The sequence below is a fragment of the Taeniopygia guttata genome, chromosome 8 (genome assembly GCF_048771995.1).
Source record: "Taeniopygia guttata chromosome 8, bTaeGut7.mat, whole genome shotgun sequence".
Classification (NCBI taxonomy): Eukaryota; Metazoa; Chordata; class Aves; order Passeriformes; family Estrildidae; genus Taeniopygia; species Taeniopygia guttata.
Genome location: NC_133033.1, coordinates 14,290,415 through 14,312,029, shown reverse-complemented (window position 1 = coordinate 14,312,029; position 21,615 = coordinate 14,290,415). Strand labels below are relative to the sequence as shown.

Sequence of the window (21,615 nt, the reverse complement as noted above, 5' to 3'; positions counted from 1 at the left end):
ACGGATGTGAGAAAAGTTGCTTCCAGCCACGCTTATCTTGATTTCATTCTTAAATTAAGATTTTTATTAATAGCAGGGGAGAAACAAAAACTTTGAGTGCTGAGAAGCATGACTCAGAAAAGGATTTGCAAATGCTGCAGGCACTGTGGTGTCTCACTTCAGTGGTTGTTTTCATTGTACTTTGTGAATAGGGCTTCAAAATAATGACATGGTATTGATTATGAGAGATCAGGGGAATATGGTTTAGTATCTTTACAGTAAAGGAAGTGATCATAGTGTAACCAAAACCCCTTCCTCAGATCTTATCCTGCCTCTGGTAGTATAAGTGATCTGAACATAGAATCATAAAATATGCTGAGCTGGAAGGGACATGAAGACACCCGAGTCCAATTCCCAGCCCTGCAGAGGACATCCCCAAGAGTCACACCTGAGAGTGTCCAAGCCCTTCCTGAACTCTGCCGGGCTGGTGCTGTGGCAGCCTGGGGAGCTGGTCCAGTGCCCAGCCACCCCATGGGTGAAAAAGCTTTTCCTGTACCGAACCACAACCTGCCCTGACTCAGCTTCACCAGCATTTTAGCTGATGCACTAATGTATGTATGGGTCAGTCACAGGGGAGGTCTAGTACAAACTTGGTCCAACAAATTTGAAATTTTGGCAAAGATACCTCCTGGAGAGGCGATGATCAGCGCTGTGTCTGCCCTAGGTTAGCCGGTGACCAGGCATTAAGGAAAACGTGTTTTCCCTCCACTTAGGCCTGCAGGTGTGAAAAGGGAGAAATGAAGGTAGGCTCGGTTTCGTGTCTGATTTCGGTGTCTGGCCACTCGGAGGGAAGCACCCCGGCTACGGCGTGAGCCCGCCGGCCCCGGCGGCGCCGCGTCCCCGCCCTCCATCGGCCCCGCTGCTCCAGCCCCGCTCCATCGGCCCCGCTCCATCGGCCCCGCTCCATCGGCCCCGCTCCATCGGCCCCGCTGCTCCAGCCCCGCTCCATCGGCCCCGCTGCTCCAGCCCCGCTCCATCGGCCCCGCTGCTCCAGCCCCGCTCCATCGGCCCCGCTCCGCCGGCCCCGCTCCGCCGGCCGCTGGCGGGCCCGGCCGGCAGCAGCCGCAGCGCCGGAACGCTCGGCGCGGGCGCGGTTTCCGCGGGCGGTGCGAGGCGCGGCCCCGCCATGGCGGCGCAGGGGGAGGACCCGCTGGGCTATTTCGCGGCCTACGGCAGCTCCAGCTCCGACTCGGAGCCCGAGGAGCCGCAGCCCGACGAGCGCCCGGCGGGAGCCGGCGCGGCCTCGGCGGGCACCCCGGGGCGGCCGCGGCTGCCGCCGCCCGACGAGCTCTTCCGCCGGGTGTCGCAGCCGCCCGCCTTCCTCTACAATCCTCTCAACAAGGAGATCGACTGGGAGAGCCGCGTCCTGCGGGCGCCCGAGGAGGTGCGTGGGGCGCGGGGGGAACCCAGGCGGTGCCGGGGCCGGCAGGGGCCCCCGGGCCGCTGTGACGGGCGCTCTGCTCTCTCCCGCAGCCCCCCAGGGAGTTCAAGGCGTGGCGGAGCAACGCCGTGCCCCCGCCGGACACCTACAGCCCGCCCGAGCCGCCGCCGCCGCCGGCCCCCGCCCTCGACATGGCCATAAAGTGGTCCAACATCTACGAGGACAACGGCGACGACGCGCCCCGGCAGGCCGGCAAGGCCAAGTTCCTGCCGGACGAGGAGCAGCAGGCGCTGGAGTCGGGTGAGGCCCTGGCGTGGGGAGGCTATGCTGGCACGGGGGGCTGGGTCTGCTCCAGAGCCCTGAATTCCCTTGGATTCCTCTGGCTGGGCGGCCCTGCGTGCCCGGGGCCCCGAGGAAGCTCTGCCGGCTGCTCCTGCCCCCACTGCGCCCAGGGGCAGCGCGCTCTGGCCGCAGGGGTGGGTGCATTGCTGGTTTGGCTGTCCTGGAATCGACACAGAGCTCGGCTGTCTCTGCCTCTCTCCCCCACTGACATTGGCAGGGAAGCATTAGAGTCTGTGGCACTGTAGCTCTATGAAACCAAAAGGTTCAGTCATGGTGCTGCTAGAACAGAAGGGTGTGAAAGCTTCAGGTGCTGCTGTGTTGACCTTAGTTGTAGGTCAGATTATTTTTACAACATTTGGAAAACTTGGGTTCAAAAGAGAAATCAAATAGGATGTCCATGGGACAGATTACTGAAGAAAATACTTACTGTCCTCTTCACTGTCTATGATGGTACAAGCTGTAATGGTAATTTAGGAAGTAAAGAAATATTTGATAGGTAGGAGGAGTTTTTGATTTTTTAATTGCTGGAGAAAGAGAATAGCCAGCAATAACCAAGAGAACAGAACCAGAAGAAGAAATTCTTTCTTTCAGAACACACAGTAATGTTTTCATTCACTGGTAAAGTTGTCAACAAAGCTTTTCCAAAAGAAGGATTTTTTTTGCTGTCTTGCCTGTTTTTTTTTGGTTCTGGGTGTTCTTTCCCAGTAGCAGTTTCTATGTCTTTTTCTGTGTTTTCTCTATGTTACCCCATCCATGCATTTCTCTTAGTCAGCTTTCATCCAAAGGAAGAAGATAAAAGGTTAATTGAGCTTGACATTATTTCCTGCTTCAAAAATGTAATTTTCTAGCTTTTTCTATTAGCTAGTCAAATAATATTTTTTTTTAGAACAGGTACTGTACAGTAGCATAAAGCCTCTTTTTAGTTACCTGCAGTGGTTTGTGGTAGTAATAAGAAGTAACCATTCCTGTTTTGTCCACATATTGTCTACATTCCAAAAATGAGGATGTTGTCAGTTAATGCTACAGTGCCTTTTTTCTAGCCATCTCAGATGTGATTAAGTCAGTTGTTTTAAGATAGGATGGTGTTTAAGACAAAAAATGACTTTGCTGACTTTGATTAACTCTTTCTTTTATTTAAAGATGATGAAAAAGACGATGAACCAGCTTCTGCTAAGAAACGTAAAGTAGAATCTGGAGAACAGGCAAAGAAGAAGAAGAAGGTATAAGCAGGGTGTTTTTGATTTAGACATAATGAGAATTTCAAGAAACTTGGATTCCCCTGCTGGAATGAGAAACAAATACGTGTTTACTGCATTTCTCTCTTGGGAAGGGAATTTTATTTCTGTAGTATGCTTGCCTTTTGGAAAGCACAAAATTAAATGGACAGTGTTGTGGTAGAACTTGTTTACTGAACAAAATTTAAACCTGTTTATTTGAAACAAGGGTTTAGATGAAAGATCCATTGCCATGGATACTTGTGCTCATGCAGGTTACAGGGCTTTGCAGTATTTTGTTTATCAAGAAACCCGGTAACATGCGTTTTTCTGGACTGACTTTTCCATTGTGTCAAAACCTTTTATAAAGGAGTGTATACTAAAGATTTTTTAAGTACTGGTCTGTGATATGTTCACATAATGTTGTTTTTAAATATATGTATAGACTGCTAATAGTCACTGGAATAAAACTACATTTGAAAACATCTGTGGTAGAAATATTGCATTGCATGCTTAGTGAATAGGAGCAATGAATTCTGTATTATATGCCATTCATTGATGTGTGACTTAACAGATTCCTCAGGGCTTTTTTGTTTAAATAAATACATAAATACAAACTGAAAAAAATGGACCTAAAATTGAGTTTAATATTTTATCATTATTTTGATATTATGGGATCTTCATCAGTGAAACGTGAGACTAACTGATGGAGGGAGAATTGTAGCATGTAATGTGTTCTGCCTGAAACAGAAAATAGAATCAAGATATTTATGTGGACAAAAATTATGACAAAGCTGTGATAGAGTCTTTGCTGCCAAATTGTATTTATTTCAGTACAAACAGTTGGTAGTCTTGTCAAAGTGCTAGCCAGTATATGTTGCATTTGTGGTATGCTGCTGAATGGGGTTTTGGGTCTGTATATGACAAGGTACCAGCTTGTACTGGATTGGAGAAAAGGTTGCTGTATATTTTCAGATAAAATTCTGTGCCTTAGAAAATCTGCAGTGAGATTAGCACCTGCTAATAGGGGTTTATGTCATTAAATTTTTAATGTAAAAATGTGTGGTTTCTATTTTCCTTTTGTCTTGGACTAGCTTTACTTTGGAGAACAGATTCTGCATATATATATGCTAATATGATGTTAACATTTTTAAGTGATTTTAGGAGATTTTTTTTAACCTCAGTATATAGAAAAGTGAATTAATTTTCAGTAATATATGACGCTGTTAAGAAGTTACACGGTTCTGGCCTTGGCAGTGTGGTAATGCTTTCTCTGGACCCTTGTCTACCTGCAGACTGCAACTGCTCCTTGCCAGTTTCACAGGCTGTGGGGCCAAATCTGTGATACTTGACACAGCTGAGGGTTCCCTGTGCCCCCCTTTGCTAGTGCAAACCCAGACATCAGACACTGTCCTAGCAAGCTGCAGGATGAGGGATTCTGTCATGGCAAACTCAAAATGCTCCGTCTGCAGTTTTGAGTCTTACAGTAGTTGTGTTTGCTAGTGCTGTGCTCCTTGAAGAGTGCTATAGCTGAAAGTTAATGTCACCAGCTCTGGAAATAGGATGCATTTCCATGACTGCTGTGACCGTGGAGGCTTTTGTCCATTCATTTTTTGCTCTGCTGTTCCACAGGGCAGCTTGGGAAGTTACGGTGTCAATTGCTCCTTTTGTTTTCAGACCATATGATATATGTAATATCCAGTTTTCTTGAAGTTAACAGCATCTGATACTCACTTTCCAAGGAGAAAACCAGCATGTCTAGACTGGGAGAAGAACAATTTTTTGCAGGTTGAGGGAATCTTCATAGTAAGCAGAGACCACGGCAGCTTCCCTGTTCAGGAGAACTGGCACAAAAAACTCTTCGCCTTTTTGTGAAGTAAGACATCTGAAACAAGGTTGTGACAACCTGTGTGAATCTGGATTATCTGGGCAGATTGGTTCTGTAGCTGGGAGCTTTTTTCGTAGAGATGCTTCAGTGCATCTTCAGAAAGAGATGATGAGAGAAGTGGTACAATGCTGGTGGCTTATGAAGCAACTCAAAAGACTTCAAGAAACAGACTTAGAGGTTTTCTTCATGTTTGGGTAGCTAATAATGAAAATTTGTCAACACGTCAGGCACTGTGAAATGTAAGTAAACACCAACTAAGCTTAAACTGATAGCTCAGATAGTTCAGAAAATCTCGGACTATAGAACAGTTTATCCTGGATTCTCTTTCAAGGGAAAACAGTGAACATACTCAGTTGCTGACAAATGGGGAAGATTGCCTCTGAAAATTAGTGCTCTTTTAACTCCTCATTCTACTGTTTTTATGATGAATCAAATTTGATGACAATCATTATATATATATTGGGGAAAAAAAGGCAGTAAAATTGCATACAGATTTGATTTGAGGAAATTCTCTTAAAAATTTGTCAAAGCCAGAAAAATAACATCTGGAATGTAATTCATGTGCAGTGAGCACACTGCGTTGCTTCAGATGCTGGCACAATAGCAGCTGCAGTACTTGGCTTTCCTGGAGACACAGGATGATCTGGAAAAGAAGAACTCACATCAGTATAAAAGTACAGCTGTTGAAGGTAATGGCAGGCAGTGCTCCTTCCCAGAAGAGCTGACAGGGAGGTTGTGGCAAAGCGTCCCTTTGTTACTGTGCTGTTCCTGTTCTGGATGCAGACTACTGCTCTTGAAGTGCTGATTCATTTACAAATAGTTTGTGATAAGCTATAGTGCAGCCAATATGAAATTGAGTCCAGAGAAATGTAGTGTGTTTCATAAAGAGCAATTTATTGTGAACCTGGAGTCAGCACAGGAAGAAGTGTTTTTATCACTGGAGAGAAAGAGAAGCTGTGTAGTGCTGTCTCAGCCTTGTGACAGGAAGCTCCTTTGCCAGCTTGCTAATCTTAGAGAATCAGGACAAAAAGATGCAATGCTTTCAGTCACCAGCACAATAAAATTTGTATTTTCTTTTCAGGCTTGAAAGGTTCTTGTTCCTGTTTATGTGTTAACTTGCTCATTTTATCCAAGCCCCTTTGGCCACTGGTCACAGATATTTGTGCCTTTGCTTTGGGTGTGGATTGGATGTGAGAACAGTGCAAGACTGTCTTAAAAGCACGGAAGATGATTACAGCTGAACCGTGTGTTCTTGTAGGATAAATGGTTGTACCAGTTGAAAGAGACTCTGGCAATGGCTACAGCTGTGCAGCATTTCCATTGTGAGAAATGTTGTTTAAGGACAGCCACAATTCCCCGTTAGACTGGAAAAATCTGAAAGGTTGTTTTCCCAGTAGCTGGATAAACCCCAGGACCCTCAGGCCTGGGCACAGGCATGGTGCCCTACAGAGATGAGCTTGCTGACAGGCCAGCTGCTCTTGCAGCAGCTGAGTGGGAAGGGCTGTCCAGGCATGGCTGGGAGGAGATGCCAAGCCCTGTATAATTCACAGAAGGGCAAATGTTACAGAGGAAAAGAATTCTCAAAAACACTAGCATGAGATGTGATTAGAAAACCCTTGAGCAAACAGAGGCACCTTGGTAAGAAATCTGATTCCATTACTGCCAAAGGCATTTTCTGGCTGTACTGACTGAGGTGAAGTTCAACAAATGATGTAGCAAGAGGCAGTGATTAGCTGGGCAGGCTGTGGCTGTCTCAGAATGTCAAGAGTGAAGCAGAAGCAGGATTTCTGTACAACAAAATCTTGGCAGAATACAGAAAATTGCTGAAAAGAAATACTGTGTTTTCATTGCATAGGTTTCCTGTGAGACATGGGAATCTCAGGGAGTAGTTCTGTTCTGGGACAAGCGTGTTGGTAGCACTGGGCTAGTTTCTAAAAGTTTAAGTGTCATATAATTAGGAACCAAGAAATAGCAAGAATAATGGAGGGATAAAAATTGCAATGAACTAGTTCTTTATGCTGAGAGTATCAGACCAAAAGGAACATCATCTTCAGAGGAGTCCACAGAATTTGTGTCGCTGTTAGAAATGTGCAAAGATCAGTTTGGGGCTGGAAGGCAGAGTCACTGCAGAGATTGGAATGGGTTTGTGCTGCTGGTTCCTTTGAACTGTTTTCTTCAGGGCACTTCTGAAAACAGGAATTTTCAGGGAAGCCTGTGCCTGTGGAGCTCGACTGATGTAAGAATGCAATGAATTCAATGAATGGAGATAAGCATTTTTAGTCCTTATCAAATAATTTTATCAGGGCTCTTCATTTAGAAGATGAAGTGGTCTTCATCTTTAGAATGCTTTAGTCTTGGTAGCTTCAGAAGACAAAGATAAATTTGCTGTAGCTGTAACTGTGAGCAGCAGCACAAAGCCTCTGTATTTTCTTGTCTTCTAACAAAGTAAACTTGTTCTCTGGAGCAAACCCTGATTTTCCATCCCTTCCCAAGACTTCTCCAACCATATGTTTCTTGCTGCAGATGGACTAATACAAAAACAAATACAGGATTAATACAGGGTAACCCCAGGAAAGTGTCATGGGGAGTTAAACCTAAACCACAGCACTTCTCAGGGGAGGATTAACACGCTCTCCTCAAACCAAACGCCCAAACAACCCTGCCAGCAACAGGCCCACAGCAAAAGTCACTGGTAAGTCTCTGTTGGAAGCAGAACATGCTCCAGTTTTGTAAAAAAAAATAACCTCTCTGACACATGCTGGTTGAGGGATGTTTTGAGGAACCAGGCCAGGTAATGTGAGACTAATTTCACTTCTGCTGCAGAAAGAATCACTGCTACTTAATGACCTAGAGAAGGGGGTTTTTTTACACATACAAAAAAGTTTCTCTGTTAGGCTTCTGATCTAGAAATATATCACTTTCTGTGGTAATCCCTTCCTTAGGACTGATAAAATTGTATTTTGTGAGACTAAGAGCCTGTATGTTGTCCGAAATGTTTCAGGGTTGTATTATTTACTGCAATTACAAGGTTGGTAATGGCAAGGACTAGTTTAAAACATACTGTTTTAATAGTTAGGAATACCGGGGTTTGTACAAGATCTAAGGTTTGCTTACCATTAGTGACTTGTTCTCACAGGAATATTTATGCATGGCTCTAAGGTCCTTGTAAAGAACCTGTATCTCTGGCAGCTGTGTCACCATATCTTTGGCAATAGTAATGAAATAGTGCTTCCCCTTGAAAACACTCTTTTTGGAAAGTATAAACTCTATAAAGGCTGCAGGTTTTCCAGCTCTGCTGCTCCAGCAGAGAGCGTTTTTGTTGCTGTTGGCACAGAGCCTGTGGAATCATCTGCAGCTCAGCTCCACTCTACAGAACCCAAATCCCATCTAATTTTCTTTCTAATGCTTGGTTAAGTGTCTCTTGAAACAGAACATGTCTATTTTGTTTACTTTCTTGATATCTTGCTCTAGACAGAGGTGTTTTAAACAGCTTTTGCACTGTAAATTTCACACGATTTTTGAAGGTTGTGTGGGGAGATTACCATAATCCTTTCTCTTTAAAAAAAAAATTCTTATATTGATGGATCATCATGAAAAAAATTATGTGGCACACAATTCTAGTTAAATGTGTTTGTCTCAACAAAACAGTGAAAATCAATGTGAAAATAATGAATAATTAAATGGTCATGCTAAATGTCTATTTCAGACAAACTACTGAGTTTCAAAGTTTCTAACTTAGAAGAGAAAAGCCCAAAAAAGGGGGTTTTGATCTTGTGCTTGAAAAAGGTGTAGTTGGTTTAAATTTAAGAATACACAAGAAAAACACTTGTTTCTGTAAAATAAGAAAGTGAGAAAGAATTTGCTCTGGAAAGTTGCATTTTTGTTATAATAGCATGGACTTCTAACCTTCTTTCATGGAAGGTTACAAAAATAAGGCTGGAATGTGCCTTCCCAAGGTGACCCAGCCCATTGTCTGCCCCAGGCCAGCCAGGCTCACACCATTTCTGTCAGACCTCTTGGCTTTAAAGCATTGTTGGAAGGGAGGGGGTGATGCAGTGACAAGGACTGCTCAGAAAGGCCCCAGCAGCCCTTCTGCCAGTGCTGGCAGCTCGGTGCTTTAGTGAATCAGTAGAAACCAGCAAAAACATGCAGATAAACAAGAGAGTTTAGCTTTCTTCATTTTGGGGAAGCATATAACCCTCTCTAGCAACTCCATGGTCAGTAGTTTTGTGTTCACACAGAGGAAGGACTCCTGTGTAAGCACAGGTGTGTGTGGCTCAGGATGACATATTCAGGGTTATAAAATGTGATTTACCTCAGGATTTGCCTTGGTTCTTTGGTTGTGGCATATTTAATCACTTAATGCAATTAAAAGAATTTTAACTAATTCTAGACCACATGACAGAATTATAGCAGGCCAATTTGTCTGGTTGCAGAACCTTTTAGAATGCACTGCAGCCAAGTTTCCTTGGAACAGACTTATGCTGAGGATTGTGTTGCTGCTGAACCGGGGTGTTTCTGGACAGCATTTAACACTAAGGCCCTGCAGTTCACTCAGAAGTTAAATTTGCCTTTAAAACCAACTTTTTTTCTCAAGCTTATTCAAAAGGAGTGAAAACACCATTATACTCTAGAGAAGTAATGGGGATCCTAGAGATGTAATCAACTCACTATATGTGTTTAGGGTTTTAATTAAAGGACCTAATTTAAGTTTTCACAACATATGGAGCTGAAAGATAATGGTCTTGTTCACTGAAAATACCTAATGTGATTTGCTTATAGGGCAAATGCTTCCAGGGCTGGATATGCCATATGGTAGGAAAGTTCACTTGATGCCTGCTTTGGCTGCAGCAGGATGGTAATGCTGGGGGTGATGCAGCTGACTTCATGGACTGCTCTGAAATTCAGAGTTTAATAAATAATGTGAAGGGGCTTAAATTAATCCATTGGTTTATACTGGGAATGTATTGTAGACCCTGATTCTTTTCTTCTAATGCTGCAAAAATCCCTTAGACTTTAATAGCATTCTGCTGAAGTTAACCTGAAAAACTGTGACATTTAATAGCAGCACTAATTCCTGTGAAACTCTCCCAGATTTTCTATCAGAACTGTGTTTATATCCCAGATTGTGCATACACACTTGAGCATTAAGAACCAGAAATACTAGCAGCTGAGAAATTTGCTCCCCTGGCACTTGGGAAGCAATAATTTCAGGTGATTGGTTACATCTTAAACAGTTGCTTGGTTTTTTTAATTATATTGCATATGGCTTTTGTTCGCTAAAGTAGTAGCTCTTCTGTTTTTATAAGAATAAGGTTTACTGACTGTCCAGGTTAATACTACAGGATTTTGGGGAAGCTCTATGTGACCAGTCCTAATTCTGATACCATGCTAAAGGATGCTCTTTAATGCACAGCTCCATTTCCCTTAGTAAGTCATAGAGCACACCAGGCGAGTGCCTGTACCCTGACCCAGTCCGTGCTCCCAGTCCCGCAGGAGCAACGCCCAGCAGCAGTCCAAGTGCATTCAATGCACTCCTAGAGTGCATCCTCAATGATTTGAGTTTCATCTGAAAGGAATCCAGCTGGTGCACTCTGGAAACCAAAGTGGAGTCTGCCACGCTGATAGGGGAGTCACTTCAAAAGCTGCCTCCTGCTCCAAACCCAAATTCTTGGGCAGGCACACCCTGCCCGTGCGAGGGCCCTGCTCACTCAGCACCCCAGCCCCTCCAGAGCACGCCTCTGTCCCCAAAATACACCCTGCTGGGGAAAACAGCTCTCTTCAATGCTTCTGCTCTTGGTAGCATGCCAATACCGCCCTCTAAAGTCAGCTATTTCCTCACCTTAGATTGTCTCTTTCATATTAATTGATTCACTGTTTTTTATGTTACTAAGGGTGGTGGAGGAGAGCAAATTGCAGCACTGATCGTTGCTTGTGGGTTCCTCGAATGGTAACGTTTCTCCTTAGAGATGCTTATTCATTCCTGCAAGAATCTACACGTGTGGATGAAATTCAGCTATGTTATAATCCCATCACAGGCAGTGGAAAGTCTGCTATCTATGTGCTAATTGTACACGTAAATTTATAATGCCAATAGCAGTGAGCGTCTGTTTCTTGATGGGGGCTGATGCCTTGTTGTGCACCTTGCAGCAGAGTAAGGAAAGGGTATTGTGGTTTTTTTACTCCTAGAAAGAATGGATTCCTATACCGCCTCTATGCTTTCTTCTCAGAAAAACTTAATTTTGCAAGCTTACAAATGCATTTTTTCATTTTAATATAGATGTCTTAAAAGATTAATTTCTCCCTGGAGATATTTGGGCAATGTGGAAAGAGATTGATCATTTCCAGATGTTCTTTGCTGACAGGCAAGAAAAATTCTGCTTCAGGTTAACACTTGTGAATGTACTTTAAAAATATACATTTTGTATACAAACCTGCCAGAGAGAGCACAAGCTGAGAGTACATGCATCTCAGTGCAGCAGGGACTGAGATGCATGGATTTGCAGTGTCACAGCTGCATTAATAAGGTAGGGCTTGCCTACCTTATTAATGACTGGGCTAAAAGCCTTGGGAGCTCCCTGTAATCTCCTATGGACAAGCAGGGGAGATGCATATGCTTTTCAGACAGAAACACCATGTGCAGTGTGCTTTGGGGCAGACACTTGCTCCATGGTGTTTGCTGTATCAGCCGTATTAAAATAGATAATTCACTGTTTCTTTGATGTTTTAGGAACATGTCATACTGGGATTCCTAAACACTGCACACTATTTGGCAAGACTTGGCCCAGTGAATGACAAGCAGTTTGACTTCAGGCTTCTGGGAAGTACCCCAAAGTAGCGAAGCAGGGGAGCTGGTGTCCTACATGCCAGCTGGGAGGACAGGCAGGCCATGGAGCAGCTGGGCCCTGGTGTCCTACTCCCTGTGTGTCCATCTCGCTTCCCGCAGCGCACCAGCAGCACTCCACAATCAGCCCTGCAGTTCCTGCCCTTCTTGCCTCTGCACAGGCAATGGAGGCTCACTCTGCTACTGGCTGTCTCACCTTGCAGTAATCTCCAGTGGCTACAGCATGAGGACTTCTTAGTGGTGAAAGGTAAACATCAGTCCGTTCTCTAGGAAAACCTGATGCCTGGGAAGTTCATTCTTCTTCAGTTTGTCCTGGACTCTGAGGCAACAGCAGCCTGAGCATGAGAAGTACTGGAGCTCATGCCTGTCAGCAGCAAAGGAAATGCCTCCTCAGGAAGCAGTCCTTCCTAACAGCTGCTGTCCTTCCCAAATGGTGTGTGGAACCAGAAAGAGCACTGGAGACCAGGAGGCCTTTATGAGTCACAAGCTGGTTTTCACTGCGTGGGCAGAGCAGGTGGGGGCAGTTACTGGAACCAGCCCTGCATTTGTGCACATTGAATCCTGAAGGAATCGGTTTCCATTGGAAAGATTAGTAAAACTGTCTACTTTCAGAGGCTGCTGACTGCTAAGACTGTTTTAAGTAACTGACAGACAAAAGATTGATAAACCCATTTTCTTACCTAGAAAGGACTCCTCCTGTGAGGGGCAAAGCTCAGGGCCTTGGGAGCATTACAGGCAAAGCCCCTCCAAAGACCCAGGGAACAGAAGTGTGAGAACTGCAGTGGATGTGAGGTCTGGAGATGGTGAAGGTCCACTTCGGGAAATTAATAATCTATGGAGCTGTGTCATGGCACTTGTCCCAGTGTCCCAAACCACAGCTATGACAGAGTAAGAGAGGGAAAGACAGGAGGTAAAATTAGGGGGGCATCATTCTCTGGGGTTTTTCAGGTAGAGCAGGTAAATACTGAAGGGTCTTCAGAGTCCCTATATTCTTTACAAAGGAAAAATATGGTAGCTTAGAGCATTAATTGATTTCTCGTGTTTCAGAAGTAGGCAAAGTAGATGGGGAAGATGACACTGAAGTCAAATTTTGGAGTGTTTTCCATGACTGGAAGATGTTGGTAGGAGGAAGGGGCAGGACTGAGGAAGAAAAAGGAGCATTCCAGTTTTTTGTCCGTAAAGAAAGACAAAGTGCTGTGCAAAAGAGAGCTTTGAATCCTGAGACAAGGTGTTGATGATATTGAGGTGTAAAAGCTCTGAGACTTGATACAGCAGTTAACAAAGGATCCACTTCACTGCCTCAGTAGTGTTGCTGAACTGATCTGTCAGATTGTTCATAGAGCTGTGCAGGAGGTAGTTTCTGGTGTTTGCTTAGGTTTGTTTTTTTTTTTTCCCCAAAATACATGTATGAAGATCTGAAGAAGCATGTTCAGGGTATGTTTCCTCGGGCTTTTCCTTTCTCAGCCTGCTTTGCTGCACCAGTAGCTGCCCAGGTGGGGTCCTGCCCATCACATGCATGTGCAAGGTGCCAGCTCAGAAAGGTCAACTGGTAATGGGGTCTCCGTGCATAATTTAGCCTGTGACACCTGATGAACTGGATGCATGATTAGAATGTGCTATTTCGGGATACATCTTCCAAAGGGATGCTAAAATTTGCAGCATTACAATTTGACTAGATTTTCTTTTGATGCTGGTCATGAAGACAGAAGCCACTACACAGTTAAAATCTGGTTTGTTGTGTTTGGTTGGGTTTTATTTTGGGAAGAAGTGGGATAATTTTAGTTCTTCAGCACTAAAAATTAGATCAAAATCCTGGCAACTGTACAACATAAATGAGCAACCTTACAATAAAAGGGTTTTTGTCACCTTGGAAACACAGTTTGAATAAGCTACTTGGAGTAATTTTAGTTTCAGACTTTCCTCTGCCCTTGTCCCTCCCATGCAAATTCTGGTTTTACACTCAGTATATCCGGTTTAAATGTGTTTCTTTCATAAATAGACAACAGAGGAATTTGCCAGACAAAGTGGAAGAACACTGAAAATGACCTTGCATGTGATGTTTCAGAGCAGAAACTGGTGTTTGGAAACATATGAAGTTAAACTCATCCGAAAATAGATTTTAAAATCTGTCATTTTAGATCTCAGAGTTCAATGTAAACTTAACTTTAAATTATTGTTTTTTATATACAGTGAGTCTTGTTATTCTGGAGAAGAATATGGCATTTAGGAAACAAATTTTAGCACTAAGAAGCAAAGTTGAGGGGTTAAATAAGGAGAAATAGACATTGAAAGTTGATGTAATCTATTAGATATCCATGGTCTTTCAAAATCCCCAGAATTGTGATATACATGTTAAATTAGTTGTATTAAAATGCTGTGGATCTCTGTTGTGAATGTTACACAGATTACACTGTGGCATAGCTGGAAACTCAAGTAATTAGAGAAGAGATTAGGATAAAGTAGTGCTTCTATCCACTAAAGAATGTAAATATTTTGAATATTTTCAATAGCTCACACTTCTCTAACAGGTCTCACCTGAAGAGTGTCCTTACTGTGAGTGCCCACTAGAGAAAGGGCAGAAGCCTTTGTAGCCTTTTCCAAATACTTGATCAGCTGAGGCACACTGACTTTCCATTCCCATGGAGACAATATTTCAAAGTGAAAAGTAAATTGATTTTCAATTATTTAAAAGAGTGAATTGCATTTGAATATATATATTATTGTCCAGGTAATATTCCTGGAAGCTCAGAGGAGCCCATGCAAGTCTGGCTAGTGGTCCCTGTGCCAGTGCCTGGTGTCCCCTCTGCCCCCAGCAGCGTGGTTTGCTGGGCTGGGCAGGGAAAGGTGCCACCCAGCACCATGTGCCATGGTCTGAGCAGCCACAAAGGACCAGCAGGAAATTACACCAGAAGATCATGAGACATGATGAGACAGAACAGCTGACTAACATTTGGGTTAAATACTTGGAAATGCTTCCTAACTACATGACCACAGGACAAGGTGAGGTCGTTGGGGTGATAATATGACCATATCACCTGAGATACTTGAACCCAGATTGATTTGAATATGAGCAAATGCAGGGCACGCGAGATTAAGGGAGCACAAATGAGATTCTAAATCTATTTTTCACCTCCATTTTTGGGGTTTCTTTTTTGAATGTTATGATAGACATCAATAATTAAAAGAAGCTTGACCATAGCACCTTCCCATGAGCTGCTGTGCTTTTACCATTCCTTGTTATCACAGCAGTGAGTGAGTGCTGGGAGCAAGCTGTCAGCAGCAACTCTGGCAAGTTTGCAAATAAGGGGCTTTCCCCACTGCAGCCAGCTGGCTCAAGTATTAATCTCCTTGCTGCACTGCTCTTTACAAGTCAAAAAAGCTCAGGTCAAAACATGTATCCTATACTGGCTGTCCAAAGCAGGAAAACCTTTTTCTCTGATGAAACGCAGTTTTACTTGATAGGTGCACTCCAGGACATGCAAAAAAAAAAAAAAAACCAAAAAACCCTCCATAGTTCCTCACCATTAATGTCTCTGATTGCTCCATCTGACACACACACAATAGAGAGAATGAAGAGAATATTTCGCGTATGAAATTCCACACATCTCTCAGCAGCCTGAGGTGATATGCTGTGTTTCTCTGGCTTTTTTTTCTCCCCCATTTATTTTGGCTTTCTACCATATAGGATAACTATAATGAAATTATCTTTATGCACACTTGTAAAGTTTGTTGAGTAATAAAATTATTTAGCTTATATAAAAGAGAAAAATAGTCTAGGTTCTTTCACCTTGTGAAAGTCATTGCCAGATTTTGCCAATCTGTTACTTAAAATTTAAGAATATGAAAACACATCTTTAAGGCATCCTTGTGATTGTCTTAAGTACTTTGAGCACAGCACACCATATGCAGTTCTTAAAAAGGACCAGTCCCTCCATTTCAGGATGTTTCCACTTTTTTTTCCTATATATTGCTTTTCCTGATACACATTCAGAAGTCTCTTATACTTTGTGAAACTTTGTCTCTTATACTGTGTGAAACTCAGAGTTTGGAAGTTGATTATTTGAAAAATCACTATTTCTAAAGGTAGAAGTGGAAGAAAGGGGAATCTACTTTTTGAAAGTTCCTAAGAAGTGGCTCATTAACTGTGTTCCCCCAGTCTGGCATTTTGTTGGCTGATAGCGGGTAATTGGAAGTAATTCAATTCATACAGAGTTTTAAGTTTTGCAGGCTTTTTAATAAATAAATTTTGCATATGCTGCATGTTTTAAGGCCCTGTGCACAATGTGATTTATGACAGATGTACCTTGCAACATCCCCTGGGCTGTGTTGAGTGCCCTGGCAGAGCCAGCTGTGCTAAGGATCTGCAGGTGTTACAAGCTCCTGTTCAATATTAACAGGGTCTGCTAAAGGACACAGCTTGAAAACCTTGTAGCTCCAGCTAGGTGGGGGATGAGAGTGACAAATGTTACATTTAATCTAAAGTTGCATTAACAACCAAATTGTGAGAGAGCTTTGTGAAGGCACAAGGCCAAGTGGAATGATGGACCACAGGGGGGCATGGATGAGAGCTCTGCTTCTTCTCTGTCCTCATGGGGCAGAAATATGGCCCTGGCCTAAAGACTGATAGAACAAAACAGACAGAGAAATGCTTATTTAATAATTTCATTTTCTTCTCAAAGAACCTCCTGACGTTTTGAGCAAAAGTTTGAAGCTGTTTTTCTTTTAACCAAATATATTACGCTCTTTGCTGGCATTTGCTTTCACTTCAAGCAAGGTTGAGTGCCACCAATCTGCTGTTTTTATCTCCATGTTAGGAGAAGGTAATTGTGGTGATTCTCATGATACAGACTATTTTTACTGTATGGGTCATGCTTTGGCTTCTTTATACCCAAAATACTTTGGTATTTTTAGCATATCTTCAGTGAGACTGACATCCTACCATAGCACTGGCATGTTGTAAGACTGTAGGCAGAGGTGGTAATGACAGGCCTGAAGTTCAATGACATATTTTGAAAAAGTCATAGTTAACTTGCATTTTCTAAAAAGTCAAATACTAACTTTAAAAAATACATGTAAGATGCTAAAAAGAGCATTAACTACTGTCTTATTTCTGCTTAAGCAAAGCACAGAAGGCAGAGCTGTGAACATTCCGGATGCTTAAATTAGCTGATAACTATGAACAGAAGAATTTCCATCACATTGCTCATTTGACTCTAGGTTTACCTTATATGGCTCTTCAAATCCTTTCCTGTTTAATTGTAATTACAGTTTAATAGGACAGGTACATCATGCCCCTGGAAGCAATGGGCTCAGCACTTCATATAAAGGCAGGGTAACCATCCTGATGCTGTAGGTCACATTGCCAGAGCCCAGGTGGCCCATGCCACTGGAGTCAGAGAAGGACTGGTGGTGGCAGTGGCTTCTCAGAGGTGTGTTACCTCCTGGTGACAAGGCACCCACATTCTGTTGGACATGGCCAAGCAACAGCAATGCAGGTGTAGCGCACCAGGTGTAAGATCTCGACAGCAGTGCCTCAAAGCAGTTTTGGTTGAGGAAGGTGTCTGGCAAGGATGGTGTCTAGAAGGAGGCAGTGGTTTGAGCCAAACACTTCAGTGCTCTTGGAGCCTCTCTAATCTGCTTTTCAAAAAGGCAACTTCAACTGCAAATATTTCCAGTGACCAGATGGTGGACCCATATTGGCAACGAACACCTTCAGCTTTGTCCAGCCTGCTGTCTATCAATGTCCTCAGGTTTAGAATATAAATGTTTTACTCTCCCATTGGTTTGCCTTCCTAAGATAAGCAGCTGTATTCTGAGCCTCTGGGGTGTCTTGGCTGGCCAGTTCAAAATAGGGTATGGGGGTAACAAAGGTCTGGATGACTGTAGTGGTGTCTACGTCTGAGAGAGATCAGTCATTTGGCAGGCTGGAGATAAGACACACAGCTATTAGCTGCCTGCTAGAGTTTCATGAGACTCTTATTTCAGTCCATTTTGATGTCAGGAAGGCAGACGCTTTCAACAAAAAGAGTGCTCATAGATTTTATTGGGGCATTCAAATGCTTCCAGTTCCCAGCTGTCATCAGCTCCACTTTAGTCATATAGTTGTCACTTTATCCCTCTGTCTGCAACAGGTCTTGAGAGAAGAAAGATACTGATTTGTTAAGCTTTAATGAAAAGGAGACTCATTCATGTTTCCAGACACTTTTAGCTTCACTCACACAAATGAATCCCACTGAAGGAAAATAAAGTACAGCTTTCCACAGGTACATCTAAAATAAGTAAGAAACTATTATTTCAGATACATCTGAGGAGATATTATAAGCTGTGAGGGACAGAATTTTCTGAAGTCAGACCAGAGCAGTTCAAAACCAGTCCCCAAGTGTGTACAGAAACGAAAGCCTGTGTACTTAGGAAAGCACAACTTCTTCAGCCTATCTGTTGAGGCAGAGCTTATCTCTGATGCTGTCAGCAAAGCTAGAAAAGGTTCTTTTCCAGTCTTCCATGAGGAAATATTAGCTGCATTACTTCATTATTCAACTATATCAGTGCCCAAACATTGCTACCTAGGCACCAGCATCTTCACCAGGGATATCCTTCTGATAAATGCATTTTCTTTCCAACTTAAGTTGGACTTTTTGCCCGTTAAGTTATTTACAGTTCTTACATTATCAGCCTGGAAAAAAAATAAGTAATTGGCAAAATCTCAATGTTGATGAAAAAAACTTTAAAAAACATTTCTCTTTGTACCATCAGAAGGATACTGTTTTCTCTTTGCTAAAAGTTACACTGTTTAACTGGTCCTAAATATTTGCCTGTCTCCTGACAAGAAGCCTCTTCAAGTCTATGCAAGCTCTAGTCCCATTCTCTTAAAGTAGCTTTTACTTTTTGTAGAAGGCCAAGTAAAAGGACTCACATTCAGCACTGTGTGCTTTGCAGCTCCTGAACAAAACAGGCTGACTGAAAACAAAAGCTCAGCTTTGACTCTTACTCCACGAGCTCAAGTTAGTTCCAGCCAGATCCTTAATGTTACTTTATCTGCAGGTTTGGGGGTTTTTTTGTTGGTTTTTTTTTTGTTTGTTTGTTTTTTTTTTTTTTTTGTACAATCAATGCCAATACTGTTGGGCAAATACAGGATGCATAAGGATTTTTAAAAAATCCAGCTGCCAACAAGAAAAAGTGCTTTGTAACCACAGTTTGGAATGGAAACAATTTTCTAAGATACTGATCAAACTGTGTTTATAGACTCAACTATTGGCAGCTTTTCACCAAGCTATTTCCTGTGTGCCTAGTGCATAGAGGAATAATCTAAGTGCTTAAACTAACATTTAAAACCATATAGAACATGAAGGAAATACTGTGTGAAGCAGCATGGAAAACACAATGGTGTTGAATTTTCTTTTGTTTCCATAGCTAATACTCAGGGGAGAAGGCAATAAGTACTGCACACCAAATGCCAGTACTCTAGTTCTTTGCAGAATTTGGTCCTTACTCTGGCCAGTACTTACTTTCTACTAATACTGTTTTAATTGCTGAAATATCCAAATAACAAACATTTTCAAAAATGCCTCCTAAATAGACACACTTGCTAAATGTTATATAGTTACTTTACGTGCAGGAAGTTATTATTCCTTAGTAAAATAATTCAGACAATAAAATGTACACATGAACAGAAGGAATCTGATTTCCCATTAGAACAGGTGGAAAATCTGAAGGTCTGAAGATAAGAGTCAAGGTAGATGTAAACTGGTTTGCTCAGTTTGAAATGGTTGCAGCAAAGGTTTCTTGCAGAAAAAGCCCAGAATTCAGCTGCTAGCTATTCAGAATATTTTTGTTGTTTTACAGTGGGGTAGGTTTCCTCTCCCAGACTTCAGATCATGCCCTTCTCTTCAGGCATGCATGTGCTGGTGGCACATCTCACCTCCTGATGGCATCAGTACGGTCGGGGCAGTCAGGCTGTGGTGCCCATCCACAATTTCAACGGGGTTTTTGTCGCTGGTGTTCTGCTTGGCTGGACTTCATTCCTTCTATCTAAGCTATGTCAGCTAGAGAGCATGACAGCGCCAGTAGAGGAAAACTTTATGCTTAGGAGAGTCATTTAGGTTGGATGGAACCTCTGTAGGTTGTCCGGTCAGTCCCAACTCAAAGCAGGAGTCATGCAGGTGACTTTGGCCAGGGCCAGACAAGTTTCCAGTGTCATCAGGATAGAATTCCCACAGCTTTTCTGGGCAACCTGTTTTGGCAACTAATTATGATATGCACAACAGCAACATAAAATTTGTTTATACTTTTCTTCTTCAACTGTATCCTTACAGATCAGTTCTGGGAGGTAGTAAATGGCTTAGCTTTTCATACTGATTCCAGCTAGAAATCAAACATTTTTGTTGGGAAAGAAAACCACCTAACCAGATAAGATCAATTCAGGGGAGGTGGTGCTGGGCTTTTCCTTTAACTGAGCCCTTGGATAATTAAGAAAATGTAATTGTGGATGAATTTGCTGGAGACAGATGCAGGCTGGAGACAGACATGGATTGTACACAGCAAGTGTGCTGTCAGAAAAGCATTGACAGTTTTGGGATGATGCATTTCTTGTACACTAATTTGCCTGACATGCAGCCCATGAGTGCTGCAATGCAGCTGCCAGAATGAACAGGATCTGAGGCTGCAGGGGCAGATCCATTGGGACTCACAGTTTCTCATCTGCACAGCAGTGAGTATTGGGATCATCCCACCATCACCATCATCACTTCCAGGATTTTTCTCAATCAAAGGCATTCTGGAATGGTTTTACATCTTGCTCTGAAACCCATACACAGACATTTCACAATATGTGTATTTAAAGGAATGCAAATGGTTTCAAAAGACAGGATGGCAAAATAGCATTTCAAGTTGTTGCACTGTGACATATGATAACTATTGTAAGATTTATTTTAGATGAAGAAAAATCACAACTACTCTGTAATGAGTTGTTTTTACTTTGTAGAAATACAGGTATTACTGGGTTACTACTTTTGGTGTTTCATATATAAAGATTCAAAAATTTAATCTAATTTTGTTCTTCAGGAAGATTTAGTTTCAGATGAAGAAATTGTTAGACCTTCCTCAAAATTTGGTAAGAGAAGAAATCTCTGAATATGTGGCATGTTGCTTTCTCTAGAACCAAACGAGCACTTCCTTTGGTCCAGGATTTGAGTGCTGCGCTGGGCATGCAGAATGCATGGAATGCCCGTCTCCTCCTGGCTGCCTTCCACAGCGAGGTGACAGCCAGCCGGTAGGAGATAGCAGTGGATCCTCTGCACTCACCCACCACAAGGCAGGTACTGCAGATTGTTGTAAGCTATGCCACATAAAAAGCTACAAAATATAGTCCTGAAGCTGTTTATAATGAAATTAAATGTAGGAGATGTAGACTCAGGTACAAGTTAACCAACAAATCCATCTCAGTACTTTATCTTGGAAAAAAATTAATTTATCACCTCCTAATATCGGTTTTGGCGGGCTATGCATTTGCTAATGGAACCAGTGCAGGATGTAGCTGAGCAGCACGTACACAAAACTGGATTTTTGCCCACCCGAGCAGCCTCAGCTGCCCTGTCCTAATGCTGTTTGTCTTCTACCGGCGTGGCTTTTGGGCTGGGATAGTACCACTGCTCGGAGCGAGGCCAGCTCCACCCCGGCACGCCAGGCCCGCAGGAGCCGCCGAGAGCCCGCCGGGAGGTGAGAGCTGCCGCCTGCACAGCCTGAGCCCGGGGGCAGAAATGGGTTTTCAGCCCACAGATTTGTTTCGCTGGGGACAGGCGGAGCCAACATCAAGGGACAGTAAGTGATTAAAATGTGCTGCGATTTTTTGGTCGTTGTCAAGAAACGCTGCGCACACGGCGGCCGAAGGAGATGATGACACGGGGGCCGC

The 21,615-nt window shown here is 43.0% G+C and overlaps 1 protein-coding gene across 1 annotated transcript; it reads left to right on the top strand.

The window, feature by feature from the left end:
• Positions 1–1,061: 1,061 nt before the first annotated feature.
• Positions 1,062–3,614, top strand: C8H1orf52 (chromosome 8 C1orf52 homolog). The gene is made up of 3 exons (XM_030279096.4): positions 1,062–1,423; positions 1,513–1,720; positions 2,903–3,614. The coding sequence occupies exons 1-3, from the start codon at positions 1,166–1,168 to the stop codon at positions 2,986–2,988; spliced, it is 552 nt and encodes a 183-aa protein (XP_030134956.4). The 5' UTR covers positions 1,062–1,165; the 3' UTR covers positions 2,989–3,614.
• The last annotated feature ends 18,001 nt before the right edge of the window (positions 3,615–21,615 follow it).

Coding starts and splice junctions, on each gene's coding strand:
- C8H1orf52 (XM_030279096.4), top strand. CDS start 1,166: ATGGCGGCGCAGGGGGAGGACCCGCTGGGCTATTTCGCGGCCTACGGC. Junction 1,424..1,512: donor TCCTGCGGGCGCCCGAGGAG/GTGCGTGGGGCG, acceptor TCTCTCCCGCAG/CCCCCCAGGGAGTTCAAGGC. Junction 1,721..2,902: donor GCAGCAGGCGCTGGAGTCGG/GTGAGGCCCTGG, acceptor TTTTATTTAAAG/ATGATGAAAAAGACGATGAA.